Genomic DNA, 19583 nt, shown 5'->3' with positions numbered 1-19583 from the left:
GTCAATAATACTCAACTACCTTTAGAGATAGAAATCTTATTCACTATCCTGTATCTTTCCCCCCTTGACCAAAATTTCCATTCTTCACTTTTTCTCTTCTGGGAGTCTTGCTGAATCTCCTTCACTTGTGACTATTTTCTTTAGGTAGTAGGACATCACTGGCAGTAATGCTGGATGTCTGCTAGCTTTGTACTAAGGTGAGCAGTTAATCTCTGGGCCAGGCTGTAGTGGCTGAATGCCTAGCACCACTGGCAATGTGCTCATGGCTTTTTATGGCATTTCTATTTCATGCTGGCAAGAACAATTCTTCTAAGTATTGCCTTTTACTTCTTAACTTTCCTGGGACTGAGAATTAAGATAATTTAATGAGGAAAGATGTTGGAGCCAGACAGCCTAACTTTAAATCCTGTTACTACTGAACAGCTGTATGACACTGGGTGGATTAGTTAATTCTCAGATTCTCACGTTTCTTTCCTGTAAAATGTTAGCAATATTGAAATTTACAGCATTTTAGGAGATACTGAGATGTAAAGTGCCTGGCATGTATGAATACTTGAAAGATATTAGTGCCCTCCAAAGGATGTACCAATTTTCATCTCCCGTAATTATTACCTCTCTAGGGGACTGTGGCTGGATGTAGATCTTATAAAGCTTCTTCGCTCTAGAAATTCTGCTCCACCGTGAGGCAGTTTTCTTATAGCTTTCACATGCCATCCAGAATTTAATATTCTCATCACTGTGCTCCATTTTTAAATATGCTGCATAGACTGCAGGACCATCTAAAAGTAGTAGAGAAATCCATTTATTTTCATTGGTTAAAATTATAAAAAATGTGAGCAGTATTTAATGCAGTTTCAAACAAAAATCTGAATAAAAATTTAATAAATGAATATTATGTATATATCTATCACACAATTAGATCTGTACACCTGTAGCATGTATGACAATGCCAGTCACTGGTGACGTTAGTCCTTTATTTTCACTCACTCATTTGCAAATATTCACCAGTGAATTGTCCGATGACCAATGTAGATGGTCTTATGAACGGTGTGGGTGGTCCTATTACAGATAGGACAGGAGATAGCACAAGGACACAGAAAAAAGAATTAAAATGGACAAGTAGACAAAGCTCTGATCATGGAATTACTTACACAAAATCAAAGACCTCAGATCAAACTGATAGGTAAGAGTAGAGTTTAGACTCTAGACAGACAGGTGCAGTTTGGAAGCAAACTGTCAAGCCATATAGGAGTGGTACACTGATTGGCCTGGAGTGCTTCTCAGTGTCCATTCAGGTTAGAAGAGTACAGACAGATGAAAAATTGAACTTCATGTGTATGTGTTATGATTCAAAGCAGAAATAAGCACCAGTTAAGAAAATGAATTTAGAAGGGCTGTTTGAAACTATCTGAGAATCTAGTACAAAGTTGTGGTTATGCTGAGCGTAACCATCAAATGACACTTGATGCTGAGATGGGTATCCTCAGCTTTGGTCTTAAACTATCTTTCTGAAGTGAGCAGATAAGGACAAAAGTGGGAGGAGCTTTTCTTACTGATCCCCTATTTTGTAGGAACTCTTGTTTGAAGGAGAAAGTTTGGCGAGCTTTCATAAATTTAACACATTAGTCACAATCTTTGGAAAAACCAAATATTCTCAAGGGTCAAGATGAATTATTTGAGATAAGTATTAAATTTATTTTAGTGACTGTAAATTATCTTAGTGTAGGGGGCCAGGGATTTAGCTCAGTGGGTTTTGCCGCCTTCTGCGCATGTGCAAGGACCCGAGTTCGATCCTCGGCACCAAACAAACAAACAAACAAATTATCTTAGCGAATCTGAGAAATTGAATTGATAAATAAAAAAATGACAAAATAGTTTTCAATTGATATAATAGAAGTGTATGTATAGTCACACTGAATATGTGACTACTTAGAGAACAGTTGTTAGCATAGAATTTTTCTTTTATGAAAAGCAGTACATAATTTAATGTACATAACTTGATGTATTTGGAAATAAGTATATACCTATAAAATGTCATCACAATTGATGATATAAATATATTCATCAACTCTAAAAGCATAGGATATTTATTAACAAAATCTTTATCATTTTCATTAGCCTCTATGAAAAAAAAATAATCAAATGAAATGGAAATGATGAGTAAAACCATATTTTCCTGGGTCTTCACATGTGAAAGTAGATAAGATTTTTGAAAGCCAGGCTGCTTGTCTCCTTAGTTTCTACACATACTGTCAGCAGTGATACAGGAATAAAGATAATAATTAAAATATTTTGTATTCAAGAAAAGAACTCGAATAGAGTTAGGTCCCTTGTAAGAAGGCATTAGGATTAGGCAATGCCGGTAATCTGGAAGAAAGAAGGTACCCTTGCAATACACCGACTTAGAGCATGGTTTACTGCTATGACATGCGCAGATGTAGCCTTCATGCCATTGGGTGGCAGATGGATTGACAGAAAGACAGAAACATCACTGGGGTGAAAGGATGAAATAGATGGGGGTACAGCATGCATAGAAATGTAGCATAAGAAATAACATAGATTAGATATTCAGACCTAATGGGGAATATAATTTAGATTTCAAATAAGGAGTTTATTTTCATACCAAAGTGACTTTAAGTTGTACTTGCCTCACTATAGGCACAGAAAGCTGGGAGTGGAGAACACGAATGTAGCAATCAGTGGTCATCTTAGAAAAATTGAAACGATGGGCAAAGTAACTAAAGTTAAAAGTCAGTATTTTTCAGTACATATTTTAAGAAACCATTCTATTAAAATGAAGAAATTTGTATAGTTTATACTCAGGAATTTTGACTGAATGCTTTACTAGGAACAGAAAATAAAGAGCTCACAATCAAAAAATAAGCTGTGGAACAGGAACAAAAAAAGATGTCTAGTAAACCCCACAGATTATGGCATGCAATATGCTTCTTGGATGAGTTAACTGGATGAGTGGGTAGAGGTAGGAAAATAATCTGGAAGCCAACATTGTATTCCAAATTGTAGTATGCTGAATTTGTATTTTATGTTTAGCTTAATTTTATATTAAATGTTTACAAATTCTCATTTATTCCGGCCTTCTCTAACTTCCCTCCTGATAGAGAGGTGTGAGTATCTTGGCTTCTTTTTTGTCCTGGCCTGATGGTTCCACAATTCTTGACATACTTGATTCCAATGAAGTCATGTCTGCATTGCTATACACATTGTTTTATATTTTGCAAGTTATGGTATTATATATATGTGATTTAAAATATAGTATAGCATAGTTACTTGATACGGTAGCATGTAGCATTGTTCTTAGTTATTCCCATCCCTTTTCCTATGAGGATTTTATTTCCTTGTCTCATTCATATCTGTATTGGCCACTGGGCTTTTGCTAATCAATGATATATGTGCAAAAGCTCCACGCACAGCTCTAAGAAAGTGCATTGAGAACCTTCATATACTCTGATCCTCCTTTGCCATGAGAAGAATACATTCTAGAAAAAAACCTGCTCCTTTAGCCTCATGTCCAGAATGAAGACATGGAACAGAGCTCGAGCTTACTCCAGTTGTCTTCTATCATAAATGAGAAATGAACTTTTCTTACTGTAAATCAGTGAGATTTTCATGTCACTTATTAGTATATCATTACTTTGCAAAATACATTGACCTGGACTACTCAAACCTGTCTGAAATTTCAGATATGATTTTGGTGCATAGAATGAGTAGAATTAACTGATTGGTATGTTTTACCAATTCTGTATATATTCTATTTTTTTGCCAGAATACACTATAAATTAAGCAAGCAACTGAAAGTGTATATGTATAAAAATGTTTCAGGAATCTTAGTAAACATTATAGTCAGAATTGAACTACTTAGTTTAGAATTTCTATTGGTGCACACATCAAGGGAATTACAAGGTGGACAATCTTTATCAAATCAGACAATGGACCCCAAGGTAGCCCGTTTTGAAGTTTTAGTGATACTCATTCCTGAGCATTATGCTCAAGAGATCATGAGTCTGCTCGAGAAGAGTGAATAAAGGATAAACAACAGAATTGCTCATTTATGTTGAGTGGATGGAAGAAATAAGCTGAAATCATAGGAGTGTATACCTTTTCCTTGACGAATGAAAGTGGTGCCTTTGGTAACCACTTGCTGTTTTAAACTAGTCACTGAAATTAGCATTTCTATGACACAAAAGATGACACATGCCAATGTTCCAGATTCAGAAGGAAAATGTGGTATTTCTTTTGGCTGAGTCAGAATAGAAACCTATCTAATTGCAAGATCGTGTCTTCTACAAAGGTGGCAAATCATACATCATGCATTAAATTTTAGAGATGTGGTATGTCCATTAGTACACATTAGAAATGCATTAGAACCAAGTTTATTTATTTATTTATTTTTGGTACCGGGGATCGAACTCGGGTCCTTGCGGTTGTGCAGCAGGCAGCAAAACCACTGAGCTAAAGCCTCAGCCCCGGAACCAATTTTAAATCCATTTTCTATTTAACCTACCATTGAGGATAATGAATTCCACAATTCTACCAGAATCCATGTGAAGTTTTATAGTAAATCTTCTGTTTCATTAAAATTCTCTGGTTTAGCTTCTATGACATTAATCAATTTTTACTTTTCTCCTTTTTCTTTGCTGTATCACTATAAAGGTAGTTTCAAGTACTATGAGTTGTTTTTAATACAGAAAATATAAACTAATAACTATTGTTTATAATTTATTATATTTCCTTTTACTCTTTCAGTTCTTTGATCATATATAATCACGTATTTTCCTAGCATTCAGTTATCTACACAGAGAGCGAAACACAAATTACTTATTGACATTACATAATAGAAAAACATTTTTGTATCACTATTGCTCTTTCATACTTAATATCATGTATTAAAAGCTTTCACCTTTTTATTTTCAGTAATAATAGTCCATCGAAGGGCTAGGTCCTAACACAGTCATCCTGCCGTATCCACAGGGATGTGGTTCCAAGATCCCCCCCTGAGGATACCAAAATCTAATCCCTCACAGACAATGGCATAATATTTGCATATAACCTGCACATATCCTCTTGTATACTTTAAATTATCTTTAAATTACTAATAATGCCCAATGTGGATAGTTGTTATACTGCATTGTTTAGGGAATAATAACAAAGAAAAATATTCGTACATGTTTAGAATTGACTCATTTTTTCCTAAATACTTTTGATCCATGTGAAATTAGTTGAACCCACAGCTGCAGAACCTGTGGATACAGAGGGCTGATTGTGAATTTAGCCATCCTACAATTTTTGCAATTTTACTCCCCTCTTTTTTGTTTTAAATAATCCAACACTGGATAGTGTTATACATTTATAAATCCTTGCATCTGTAATTATTTTCTTAGAAATTATTTAAAGGAGTGGAATCCCTAGAATGAGGATATAATATTTTTCGAGACTCTCAATACATACATATGGTAAAATTGCTTTCAGAAAGACTTTATTATTTTTCACTATCAAGAGCAATATCAGTGTCTATGCACTCTACCCTTTCTAATCTGATGGATTGATACCAGTAGCTTGTAATTGTTTAAATTTGTGTTTAAAATATTAATTCTTGAACATTTTCCTTTTTCACAGACCATTTTTTTGGTGTAAACATCAAATCTTTTGTCCATTTTTCTTTTGTATTGTTAGTGTTTTCTTAACTTTTTAATTTTTTTTTGTAAATTAAAGACACCATTTTGGTTATATTTATTGTATTTTCATCTGTTTTCTTTGTAAACATTTATTTTTGTTTATTACCATCATAGTTTCTTTTGCTGGGACAAAACCCACCATCCACAAGTTAAAGGAGGAAAGGTTTATTTTATCTCAGGTTTGTAGAGGTTTCAGTACATAGTTTGCTGGCTCCATGGCAGGAAGGCATGTCTGAAGGGCATGGCAAAGGAGAAACAGTTCATACCATGGCAGACAGGAAGCTGTGAGACTTCCTTCTTCTTTTCCTTTCTATTCCATCCAGGCTATAAACCCTGTTGATTGGTGCTGCCCTCTTCAATAAGTCTATCACCCACACCTAGAGCTATGCTAAAGCAATCTGTGGGTAATCCAGTATTACACACCTATGATCCAGTCACTCCCCAAAGCCTCACCTATAAGCACATGAGGCTCAGGGGGCCTCTAGATATAAGCCATAGCAATGACTTTTTCTTAAGAGTAGGAAATTTATTGAGGGAGAGAAAGCTCCTAAGAGCTAGGAGAGGACCTGGAAAGTAGGTTGGCTAACAATGACTTTTGAGGTGTATTTGTGAGCCATCTTGTATGAAAAAGCTTCAGCTTATCTACTGGGCCCTGCTTTTGTATCCTGCATGGTTCTGCATTTTAAAGGGACTCTTTATAGGTTTTGAAAAGTGAAGAAATAGGCCCTAATCATTCACCATCCAAGAAGCAGTAAAGACCAAAAGATTATATTTGGCATGCTATTGTTTTTCTGTTTTCTGAGAGTGAGAAAAAAAGTGCTAACTGAATGGTGATGTCTGTAAAACGCTGAGCTTTTCTTTTTCTCCAGCAAGGTAAAGAAGAGTGTGAGAAATTTAAAAAGACGAAAGTACTAAATTGAAAGAGCCGAGGCAAGGCACTGTGTTAATAGAAGTGTTGATGAGCGTAACCATGGAGACAGTAGTGGTTAGCAGAGATTAGAATAAATGATAGTACAAGAAGCTGGCAATCTAGAGTGAGAAGAAAGAACCTCTCACAGTGAAGAGAGCTGAGATAATAGCTCTGCCTGTAGATGAGGATGCACACGAGGGAGCAGCAAAATGCATCAGTGTCTGCTCTGCCTCTGCACAGATAAAGATGCATCAGACAGCACAGATGATTCGTCAATATGAAGCAACCATCACTGCTTTCAGCAGTGTGATAATCCTACACTGTACAACTCAGAATTTCCAAGATTTTCTGAATGTGATTATGATAATTTAGGGAGAAAAGTATATAGCACATTTAAGGATGATGTTGACCGAAGTTAAAAGATTGATCCAGACATTTGTCTATCACGAATGCTTTAACTGTATCCCTGCTCTGCTACTCTGCTGGAACATCCTGAAAGCTTCACAGAAAAAACACATAACCATACTTCTACACTTGAAATCATCACTGCAGGTTTTAAATGGGTACTTAACAATACCCAGTCATCAGCTGGTCCTTCTCTAGTATCACATCTCCCCTATTTTTTTCCAGTTGGTTCATAGTTTGAGGGCTTACATTTAAGTTGTGGTCCATTTTTAGTTGATTTTTGAGATGGTGACAGATTGGAGTATAGTTTCTTTCTTCTGCAGATGGGTATCTGACTTTTCCCAGCATTATTTATTGAAGACTTTCCTTTCTTCAGTGTACTTGCTGCCTTTGTCAAAAATCAATAACCATACTCATCTTTGAATTCTCTATTCTGTTCCATTTGTCAAACCCTTATACAGCCTCAGGTGAAAACTTTTATCAAACATTAGTTTTTTAAAAGTATGTCTGGCTTGCCTTTGAATTTTGTTCAGGGTGCTACTAAAAGTTGATTTAATCAGTATTTTGTATGTTATCCCAATATGCCACAAATGGGAATTCTCTTTGCTCTTTTCTAGGGGATTTTCAGGTTTTGAAAACTCTTATTTTTTCAGTGGTATTTTATGTGCCACATTGGTACATGGGACTTTCCCCTCATGCATATTGCTTGATACATAAGTACATAATTCATATTTATTGAATGCACATTGAAAGATGCCCACTTAAAAAAATCTTTGACATTTTAAAATACTTGTTTGTCAAAAGTGAATCATCAGCTCACACCTAGAATGTGTCTAGGTTATACATTCTTAATTTCTAGCTAAAGTCTGAATTTTGCTATAATTCTGTTCTCACATTGATGGTTTTCTTAGATTTCTTTTCCATAAAGACTTTGAATTTAATTGTATTGTATTGCCTATGATATTTATTGCTTTATATCTCCCCAACAAATATCTAAACCAGTATCTTCTCACCTATTGAGACCCAGACTAATATATTCCCTCCTTATGTAGAGTTCTGAACTATATGTTCTTAGGATCAGTAGTTTAATCTATGTAAAGATAGTCCTCTGCATATAGTAGCCTAAAGGATGTTTTTACTAGGGTCCTTGTTAATGTAAATACATTTTTATTCTCTAGAACATATAATATTTGTACTTATAGTATTAGTTTTCTGGTTGGCTAGGTCATAGAATGATTTGCTTTATCACTGTTTTCTTATTCATTTGTCAGTTTTCTTATGAACTTCATGCTGTGTTGATTTCTGGCAAGATTTTTATCCCTTTTGCTGGATTTTATAAAGAGAAGAATAATTTCTGCCTGCTGTAATCCTTTCTATGGAATTTGCTTAGTCTTATGACACCAGATCTCTAAATAGCTAATCTAGCCAGGCAGTACCCACTTGAAATCCTTAACAATTCATTAACTCTATTCACCTTGTTTATGAGGTCTCCAGTACTGGAACATAAATTTACATAATATGATGTGTTATTTTGATTTTTCCTTACTAATATTTATGTTACATTTATTCACTGAACATTTATTGCATGCCCACGAGGTACAAACCATGTTTTTCATTTCTCAGGCGGATGACAGGTGGATAGGAAGCAATCTACTTTTAAGGAATTCACAATTTACTGAGCAGGCTGTGCTGGAAAAACCCCATTACACATGCTACCTACAATTAACAGCAGAATAAATAATGATACTAATAAAATGGAGGAAAACATTTCCAAAGATTTCATGGAAAAAGTAGAATTTGAATTTTCTCTTCAAAGATGAATAGGTGGAGGACACGAAAAGGACTTTGTGCACAAACCTGCATCAGGAGGCTTACAGACATGTAAGTACAAAATGGAGCAGTAGTCACATTGGAGGAGGGCATGCTATGTGAAAGGCCATAGCTGGAGATAAAGTTTGGAAAATGTGTTGTGTTAGAGTGTAGGGAGTCCTGAATACCAAGATTTTGAACTTTTGAGTATGGAACAAAGATAAAAGATTGTTATTTATAGATACACAGTTTATTACTAATATAAATACCAACTTTGCTGTGCCTAGTTTGTAACAGGAACTGAACTAGCTGTTCTACATCCAACCTGTAGAGAAATGACAAACAGATAGCTGATATTATTCCCATTTTACAAGTGAAGAGCAAAGGAAGACTAATCTGGCAATGTTGCAAACATGTATTAAGAGTGTTGGGACTGAAATGCAAACTATTAGTAGAGGAAGAAACAACATCACTGACTAAACATATACTTTTGTATTTTCCTTTCACTTAAATTTCCTAAAATTTGCCTGAAAGGTAGATTTAAAAAAAAAATTCACAGTCATACTGGCAAAATGGATCACAAAACTATGAAGAATACCCCAAAAGTGAAAGGGATAGTTTTACATTGCAAAAATCTCCCATGACTCCAAGTGTTTATCGGAAAGGCCTACTACAAAGGTGGGAGCTCAGAGGGTGCCCCAGGCCTGGAGGTGGAGATCCTGGCACTAAGGGAGGAGCCATGGAGTATATGCTGGAACAACTGATTGAGGTGTTTCAGTAGAAGTAGTCAAGGGTCCACACCTCCCACCACTGCCCTTTGGGTCTTGCAGTGACAGCGTGTCCATATCAAATAGGGTCCTTTAGTCAGGGAGACCAAGTAGTACCTAAGAGCATAGCAACCCCAAGAAGGGGCTATCCTGTCCAGCATAACCCCATTGTACAACCACTAATTGAAACATCTGAATAGTATAGCTAACTCTCCTCTGCACTCTGGATCTCCAAAGAGATTAAACCTTCACAGAGCACCTAAAAATCATCTTAAATAAAAAGATAAGTCTATAGGCAAAAATTAACAAACATTTGAGGGGACCAGTTCCATTTTTAAAAACCAAAATTCAGTAAGTACCAAATTCAGTAAGATAGTTTTCTGAGTTTCCACTACATATTTTTCTGTTCTTTTCTTCTGATTTATGATTCTCTGCAACCTGCCAGTTTCCAATCCCAAACACAGTTGACATTTCCCTTGAATGCACGTCATCCTCATATTTCCTGCACTGAGCCTATGAATTTCTTTTCATATGCATTGCTGTTATTTTTCATTTATATCATCTGAATGTTGATACTTAAAATCAGAATCTTATATCATCCTCCTTAAATCAGGCACTGATAAACTTTGGAGAGTTCTACATCAAGACTCAAATTTATTCTTATTTTGAAAGTTCTTACAGCAGAAATTGTTAAATTTAAAAAAGCACTAAATTTAGGAGGCTGTGGTAAGGCAGTATATTTCAGTATGTGTTACTATTTCAGCATATTTTCCAAGAGATTTTATACATATACTTGTGAAGAATAAATATCCACAGTAACTAATTTTGTTTTAATTAACACCAGAGAAAATAACATTGGTTGACACAAAAAACTATTTTCAGGCTTTCTTTTTTTAACTGTGTCAGTTACCATTTAGAAGGTGGTAGAGGAGCAGCCTATATTCATTATATAGCATCCCTTCCCCCACTAAGAATAAAACCGGCTAGTTATTCAAAGATGACAATACATAATACTCACATTTTGTAGTCATCAAATTTTCAAAAGATTGGGCCCACTGTAACACTTCCTCCAAAGTAAGTCTGTGAAAAGAAACAGAAAGCAGTAAAATATTCTCAAAGTTTTACTACACCATATAGAACTATATGAAAATAATACCAAAATATACTTACACGCCATTTGTGTCTGGTTTTGAATGGAAAGCTATCTTTCTATGATCTTTTACATTTTATTTTTACTGTTTTAAATTTGTAAAAATTATAAATAGTATATATACTTGAGATACACTGAAATAAATATTAAAAAGATAAAGAACTATAGTCCCTATCTCATTTCCATATTTCTACTATTAGTATTTCAATAGATTATTTTAATCTTTTTGTTACGTGTATATCTGTGGTTTTAACCAAAAATAATCATACTGTGTGTCCATACATTCTTTATATGTGTGTAATAGTCTAAGTAAGCATTTTATATATCATAATTATCTTAGTCATGTATAGTGTTATAATTTACAATTACAGATATATAATTAGTCATAGTTACATTGCTTTAATGACTGTATATTATTCAACAAGGGAGCATTCCACAGTTTGCATAATTATTCTCAAAAAACCACTTTGATTATTTCTCATTTTTCAGTGTTAAAACCAAATGTAGTTCAACTGTTTTAGATTTTCCATGCCCATGTAGGTAACTTCTTAAGAGATTAATAGAAATAAATTAAAAATGGGTGAAAATAACACAGTTTTGAGGTTCTTGGTACAAATTGCCAAATTGCTTTTATAGGGTGGTGCATTGTGTGTTCCTGTCACTAACAAAATGTTTACCAATTTATCTATTAGCTTCGAGTTTATCCTATGTGCATGTACTCATATAATAAATTTAGTACTGCTGTATCAATCATTTTCTCAGTCTCTCATTTGCTTTATTTTGGATTTTCAGAATTTTAATTTTAATTACAGTGTAATATGTCAAGTTACATTTCACATAAACAATATAAATAAGGCTATTTACTATTTAGAAAATATCTGTGAGATATGCTGGCTTTGAAACCTCATTTCTTTTTATGTCATTAAGTTTCATGAGATCGAAATTGGGAAGTGAGTGTATTCTCAGACAAATTATAGTTTCCTTTTTAAAAAATAGTTAATGTGTTCATTACCATTTGGATTTTTTATTTTCTTGTTTTTGAGAACTGAATATTATCCAAGTGGCTCTGGATATAAGCAAAATCTTTCCCATGGCTGTACTGAGTCAGCCCAAAAATTAGTGCTGCAAGAATAGCCATCAGCATTAGTAAGATCCTAACACAATGAAGAAAGATTAGCTAAAGAGGTTAAAAAAATAACCTAGAACATTGAAAAGTTCAAATAGCTATTATTTTCTAAAAATTAGCTGGATCCTGTCAGTTTTGGAGAGACCATTTGTGCAGTACTGAGGCTTAACAGTATACTGTGTTAAGATTGCTCTCGAAAAACATTTCCATAAAATATATGACTCGTTCTTTTCCATTATTAGAACTTTAGAAGTAACCTAAAATAACCTTTGCAAGCCAGTGAGAAGGAAAGTGGTAGGCAAGACTTACTGCATGTCTTTCTGTTCCACTCATTCCCATTATATAGGAATGGATAAAAACTACAGATTGAGGGATGATGTTGTCACTGTGTTGAGTAGCTTAAAATTAGGTGTTGGAAATTGTTGGTAAAAGAATTCATTTGCCTCCAAGGTTCATGAGATTTATGGAGATAGATCATGTTTGGAAGAGTAATTATGTTTAGAAGTCAAGTTGTACAATGAAATTTGTTTGAAACTCATTTTTACTTGCAGTTTTTTTCTTGAGTATCTCACGAGTTTCATGTTGGCCCATGAGTATCCAGATGCTCTCATCAGAATTCTTTTAAATGCCCTTGTCCTCTTAGCCACTGAATTTCCTGATATAAGTTCTCCAGTTTTGCATTCTCTCCTTTCTTCTGGGCAGATAGGCAGTGAATACCAATGACACATGGGGACATTTTGAGGTGTTGTGAGGGGTGCACAGAGGAATGAAGAGTATTTGGAGTCTAATAGCCCTATGTCCTAATCCCAGTGCCGTACTTAATAGATTTTGGTTTTACTATACTTAAAATCTCTAAACCTCAGTTTCACTGTCTATAAAATGGATATAATAATGTCTTTCACAAAATTATCATGAAAATAAAATTAGTTCATGAATGTAATGGAAATATGAAGTGGTGTTGTTTGTTATCAAGTAGGCTTCCATAAAACTGAATTCTTTTTTCTTGATGTTTTCCTTATAGTGAGTCTATAAGGAACGTAGTAAGAAATGCAAGCTCTGATGATGCTATTCCATGGGAATCATTGGCAGAAAAGGAAGCTCCTTCCAATGAGCCTGTTACATCTTTCTCATTGAATGCACCTGTGTAGCTCAGCAGCCTCAATGCATTTAAAATGCTGAACTTTGGTCTCAGTGTTTATTTCACCCACTACTGTGGCCTCATTCTCACTACCACACAGTAACTTGCAAGCACTTTTGGACATTTGGTTCTTCAGCAGAGAAGCACTCAGGCCAGAGGCTCTAAGCATCCGAGGAGGTATGGCCAGAACTGAAGTCTCACATGGTTCTAGGTTGGAAACTCATGGTTATTTTAATAGGGATCTCAGCCTGGGAATTCTTTGAGGGGAATAAATCCAACTGAATGAGTTGCTATCTTTCCCAGGCAGTATACTTTCCATTTTAATTCAGTTCTCATCCCATCTAAAAAATGGCCATATTTTTAGATGTGGTAAAATTTAAAAAGAAATTAGTTGCTTGATGAGCATTTTTTACTCTTCTGGTCTCATAACTTCCAACTAGGAATGAAGTTTCTGGCACTTCATACATGGAGGGTTTGAACTGTGAAAATATTTTGGATCAAAAAAGTTTCATTTTGACAAAATGCCGTAAAAATATTCATAATAGACTCCACAGTAACTTGCTGAATTCTCAGGTATAAACTATGAATAATGAAAACAGAATATTAGTGTAATACATAATTGCTCTTCTGGTGGAATTACTCAGGTGCAAATTTTACTTCCTAAATGAAATGTATTAAGAGAGGAGCTGAATGCATACAGTTATTTATCATGTGATTAAAAATGCTTTAAAATGTACATAGAATTTAAATACTACTTACTTGGAAGGCAGTTTCTGAGATCCATTTCTGCACATTTTACAAATCCAACAATTTTTCCTGCTCATTTTTCTAAGTAAATACAATATATATTTGTATGTCAGTCATATAAAAATTATGTTACAGTCAATTATAAATCAGAAAAAATACAGAGAAATTCGTGAATCATGTGAGGTTAGGGAGGAGAAAGGGGAGTAAAATTACTCATCTCATGAATATTTTATATGAATATAGACGCTTAGGGCTGGGGATTTAGCTCAGTGGTGATGCTGCCTGCCTCAAAAGTGGAAGATCCTGAGTTCAATCCCCGGTACCAAAACAAAAACAAAAAAAACCAAACAACAACAACAAAAAGGATATAGGTGCTTAGATTTCTAAGTGACATTAGAATTAACATAGCCCACCTATTTATTAAGTAATTGAGCTTTTAAAATACAGATCTCTGAGAAAGATCTTTTCATTTAGAGCCTGACAAAGACTGCAAAAACTTATAAGGCTTCCTTTTTTTGGACAATTCTTATTTTTAGAAAGCTCTTTCAATATATTCAGTAAAAGTTTGTCTCTCTATAATTAGCCACATAAAATGGTATAAATAATGAAATAAAGAGTAAAAGTCCTTAAGAATGAATTCTGAGAAGGGTGTTGCTTATATAGTTTTATCCATCTTGGCATTGTAATATTTGACTTTAAAATACAAATAGAGTTTATTCAGTCCAAGCACTTTTATATAACATTACATGTAATAGAGTTTTTAAATTCAAGACTTTGAGAAAAGAACTAAACAATTTGTTATCCATAATTAAATCCACATTTTATAATGAAAGCTGAAAATAGTTGCTAACCATATGTAGGCATTGATGTACAATGAACTATTGAGGCTGAAACAGTGAGTTTTTATATCAGCCTTTATTGAGTCATTCAGAACATCTCCTGAGTGTTTGTGTTATGGGGCAAGCTCTGCCTACCACTGTGTGATCTGCATAGATCTTGTTTCTCTTTCTCCTGCCCTCGCTGACAAGCAAAATTACATGCAATTGAACTTGGATGCCAGATACACAGGGGCTATGGGTACACAGAGGAGAGACCTACCAGACCTCAGAGTCCATAATGAAGGCTTCCCAGTAAAGTATTTTCTGAGCTAGAAGCAGCAGAATGTGCAGGAAAGGGTTGAGTAAGGGAGGAAACCACTTGAGCAAAGGCTAGGAGGCCGGGCTCATTTCCTTATTGAAGAAAGGAAAGGATTATAGTTGTGACAGGAACATTGAGTATGGCAGGAAGACAGCCAAGAGAAAAGATTAGTTAAGAGTGGACTAATAATCGTGTGAAAAATGTTCAGGAAAGCTATAATATTGTGGGAGAGGAAATTGTAAGGATGAGCTGAGGCCAGAAAGGTAGGTCATGCAGGCCACAGATTTCATGTTAAGGAGTTGGAAAATCATTAATAGTTTTAAAATTCAGCATAGCTGTGTTAACACTTGAAACCATTTTTGTGACTAGTCTGGATCATAGTGTGGCAAGAGGTGAATCAGCGAGAACAATTGGAAGGCAACTGCAGGAGTTCAGGTGAAGGATAATTAGGAGGAGGAAGTGGAGATGGGGGTGATGGGTTTTAGGCCTTTTGGAGAAAGAATAATTAGAACTTCTTGATCAAATGTAAATGGAAAGTGAGGAAAAGAAAGAAAAACTGATGGAGTGAGAGATTTGTCTTCAAAGTATAGGTGGTCAGTTTTCATAAACACTTAAAAGAACTAGAAATATAAGATGTCCAGGAAGAGACATAGCTCAAGATGAGTGACTGAAAAACACAAACATTTAGGAGCAATATTGTAAAAGAGGAGCTTTCAGGACAAAACTAGAGTGGTATGATATCACAGAAACCAATACACTTATCAAAAAGGGGAGTGGCCAGTTGTGAGTTAAAAACTGGGAAGAAAATAAGAAAATGAAGGATTGAAAGAGCTGTCAGATTTGTTAACAAGATAATTAATGACCACAGTAAGAGCAGTTTCAGTGCAACAGGGAGGGCAGAAATAAGACAGTCCAAGACAATGGAGGGATGCTTATGTGGAGCTACTTGTGGCGTGTGTGTGTGTGTGTGTGTGTTTTGTGAAGATGTTGACCAGAATGCTGTAGTAGAAAGAGAGACTGCACTATGTCATTTGATCATTCTTGCCTGCATATGTTTAGGGGGTATCATTAAAATAAAGTCTTCAGTATGAGTGCTACATCCTCTAGATGGCAAATGGTAGCCATGGACAGAGATGGAAGACACAGGAGAAAGAGAGAAAAATCAATAGTATATTAAATTTCTGAGAAAAAAACATGGGCTAGAATTCAGAATGTAGTGCCTGGAACATCAGAGAAGGAGAAATACTAAAGAATTCACTGTTACCTTATAACTGGTAGGGATGAAGAAAGTTTAAGCACTCATTCAAGTGCATTTGAAGGTTTGGAGATAAGAATTTATGGATGAGGGACTGGGGATTTAGCTCAGTGGTTCTGCCACCTGCCTTGCAAGTACAAGGTCCAGAGTTTGATCCCTAGTACCGAAAAAAAAATTATGGAAGATATAGTCTGATGTATTTGATTTTCTATATGGATCCCTGCTGCAAGTGAGGAAGATTATGGAGCTAAATGTATTTAAAGGAGAAACAAAATAAAAGTGAATATGTTAGTTCATTAAGTAAGACTTTTGATTATAAATATAATTGCAGAGTAGTATGAGGAAAAGGAAGAGTTTGCTTTAGGGATATGTTTCTATGTGCAATTAAATTCTAAATTATTTTAAATGTTAAGACTAAAGATGTTGGACTCTGTACAGTTGGTAATAGTAACTGTTTGCAGTCTTTAAACAGTATGATGAAAATAAAAGCCTTTTCCTACAAAGATAAATACAACTAAAGATGATCAACACTGAAATAATTGAGACTAAGAAAACTGTTACATTGACTACTCATAACTGAGCCTGTGTATAACTGGACTCTGAACAACATTAAGGTAGTTAGTTCAAGTTTCAAGATTTCTCAACTGTGATCAAGTATAAGATGTCATACCCAATGGCTCTTGGTTATTTTCCAAGGAGGAGGACAGTAAAGAATTTACTCCCGAGCCAGGGATGTGGCGCAGCAGTGCCATGCCTGCCTGGTAAGCACAAAGTCCTGAGTTTGATTCACGGTACCAAAAAACCAAGAATTTTCTCCCTTCATATATCCTCTCTTTGTCAGTATAACTAGTTATCTTTGTCTTCTAATGGCACCTGACTTGTCTGTTTTTAATAATAGGTTTTGTATCCCATTGTCTCCTCACTTTATCTAATAGAAACATGTATACACATTTTAATATTTTTGTTAGTGATATCTATAACTCAAATGTATGCCATTGTCATATTTAATAGTTTAATGGATTTGTTTGGCAAAAGCACAACAGTCTTGTATGCAACACTCACTGTGGTCAGAAGCACAGTGAAGGTAATTTCCACATGCGCTAGAATTTAGGGGTTTCCCACAGCTCCCTAGAGGTGAGAGAATGTATTCAAATAATTCTGGGCTCTGAAGTCAGATAGACGTGCACTTGAGTTCAAGCTTTTCTTAGCTATATGACCTTGCACATGTTAATTCAACTTTCAGATCCTCAATGTCCTTTTCTCTCAAATGGAACTGTAAAGATTAGAAAAATAGATTTATGCAAAACTTTCTATTCCCGTTTATCTGATCTTCCTTTAGCTTCTTGTACTTTCTCACTCAGGAAATATTTCCTAAGCGTTTTTGTATGTACAGGAAATAACATTTTCTGGAAGACTACATTTCTTACTTTTTTAAAATTTCAACTTGGATCTCACCAGTTTTCTTCATTAATTTAGTGCTTCAACATATGTACATACTCTCTGCAAGCAATCCTCTTCATTTTTTGTTACTCCCATATTTCTGTTGTTCACACAGTATTTTATTAGATAGGAACCAGTACCTACTTAGCAGATATGTCGCAGTTTTAAAATTAGGTGAGTCTTTTACAAAGGTTCAGATACATCTGGACATTTGTATCACTGTGAGAGGCTGAGGCCACTAGGTAGGATTTATTTGACCAGCAGTGCTGAGGTGTGTCTGAGTGCTAACGGGGAAAGGACAAGAAGATAGTCCAGCCAGAGCATCTCCTTAGGTGCAGTTATGCAGGTGATCTCCTTTACAGAGATGCTTCATCCCAAAGGAGAGAGAAATGAGATCTATGCAGGTACTCCTTGCCTTGCTGTGAGATCCCAAACAAGGATCTATTCATGTAGTGAAATAATTCCATCAGCAAAGAGTGTATATACTAGTAGCATCCCTATGCTCAGTTACATAACTGATTCAGAGACAGTCTTTCTGGTTCAGGTTTTCAGCTTTTTCAGTTCCTTAACAAATGGGAATTGTTGGATGCTGTGCCAGTGACTAGAGTTCTACTGCTAAACACTGCCTGACATTTGATGGATTCCTGTCTGCCAACTAAGGTTTCTGGAACTGAATGTCCATCCACAGGCCAGTGTTTCTTTCTATTGATTACTACTGAATTCACAATCACCATGCACCACTACTGTGTTGGAATATCATATCCCTTGTGATTCAGTTACATTAAAACAAAGAAGTAAATTCACAAATACTTAACCTAGTTTCAAGTAAAAATGTCAGATTGACACCTGAGTTTATTACATCTCCTACCCAAAACACTATTAAAATTATATGACAAGCATATACAAAGCTTAATATAAAAAGGAAAGGAGATTAAACAAGGAGAAAGAAACAACAACAAAATATTTCAAAGTAATTTTGGAAAATGGAAAACAGATGGATGAATAGAAATTAAAATTCTCATACTGCTAAAATGAGAAAATGTAGCCTTTGGAATTTCATCTACAAAATGAAGAACATATAATTCTCAATCTGAGGGACAAAGAGTTTCTAAAATAATAGCATCTTAAAAATACATAAAATCCTGCATTCAACAATATTTAGCATTAAATAATACATCTCCATCTATAATTTACATAAAAAATATGGGCTGGCAGAGTCAAATTGTAGCACATTCACAATTGAGAAATTTTAAGATACTTTTGGTAATTCCAAAAATGATAAGTTCTAATTTTTACAAAAAATTATTGTTCTTCTTGATAAGGATTTGATTAATATATTTTGTTAATAAATTAAAATTGTTTTTATTAGAAAAATATAGCTAAAGATCTCTATAGTAAATTATGTCCTTCAAATCAATGTTCAAGTAAAAATAAACATTAACCTCAAAGATTCCATAGAACTACACTTCTATTTTGGCCAAAAGAGAGTTCCCAGTATATAATGACCTAAACTGATACATTATAAAACTGATTTATATTGTAGATAAACTCACCAAGATTCAAATCAACAAAAATCCTTTTTTCCTCATGTTGGTGGTAATGATACATAGAAACATTCCATTAAGCTAAAAATAAGCAAAAGCAAAAAGAGTAGTGTGAGCTTCCTAAAGAATATACATTTGGCAAAAATTTCTATAAATACCCCATCTTTGGTTTTAAGTAAATAATTTTTCCATTTTTACAAATGCTGGAATATAGTCATACTCATTTTTGATTTATTAACTCCTTACCTAGGATATTAATATCATGGATTATTATTTTAATGTGTACATAAATATATACTTTATTTGTATTTTCCATTACTTTTTACTGAAATATATTTATCTTAACATAGTGCAGTAGCCCATTTATGCCAAAGGCTTCAACTTTTGAATTTTAGAATGAATTTGAAAAGAAAACCTTTTATTATGTTCCATTGTTATGTGCCATTCCAAAAAATCGGGCAC

At 34.6% G+C, this 19583-nt stretch overlaps 1 protein-coding gene and 1 long non-coding RNA gene across 7 annotated transcripts in view; one reads left to right on the top strand and one right to left on the bottom strand.

Annotated features, from left to right (window-relative positions):
• LOC106010911 (uncharacterized) overlaps positions 1–11486 on the top strand; it is a 169453-nt gene extending 157967 nt beyond the window's left edge. For all 4 annotated transcript variants that reach the window (XR_015444193.1, XR_015444195.1, XR_015444194.1 and 1 more), the window contains one exon: positions 8632–11486. This is a non-coding gene — a long non-coding RNA (uncharacterized LOC106010911). The remainder of the gene's footprint in view (positions 1–8631) is intronic.
• The window catches only part of Rgs13 (regulator of G protein signaling 13), a 102469-nt gene that overhangs the window by 8797 nt on the left and 74089 nt on the right, over positions 1–19583 (bottom strand). For all 3 annotated transcript variants that reach the window (XM_013078942.3, XM_021242906.2, XM_021242907.2), the window contains exons 2-5: positions 19131–19202; positions 13758–13826; positions 10603–10664; positions 613–779 (exon numbers count right to left, since the gene is read on the bottom strand). In XM_013078942.3, the coding sequence (XP_012934396.1) occupies positions 613–779; positions 10603–10664; positions 13758–13822 (294 nt within the window). In that variant the 5' untranslated portion in view covers positions 13823–13826; positions 19131–19202. The remainder of the gene's footprint in view (positions 1–612; positions 780–10602; positions 10665–13757; positions 13827–19130; positions 19203–19583) is intronic.

Source organism: Heterocephalus glaber, unplaced genomic scaffold (genome assembly GCF_053883595.1).
Source record: "Heterocephalus glaber isolate CG9 unplaced genomic scaffold, H.glaber_assembly_v1.0 deba00001600, whole genome shotgun sequence".
NCBI lineage: Eukaryota > Metazoa > Chordata > Mammalia > Rodentia > Bathyergidae > Heterocephalus > Heterocephalus glaber.
The sequence above is the reverse complement of the archived record's forward strand: the minus strand, read 5'-3'. Positions and strand labels throughout refer to the sequence as shown.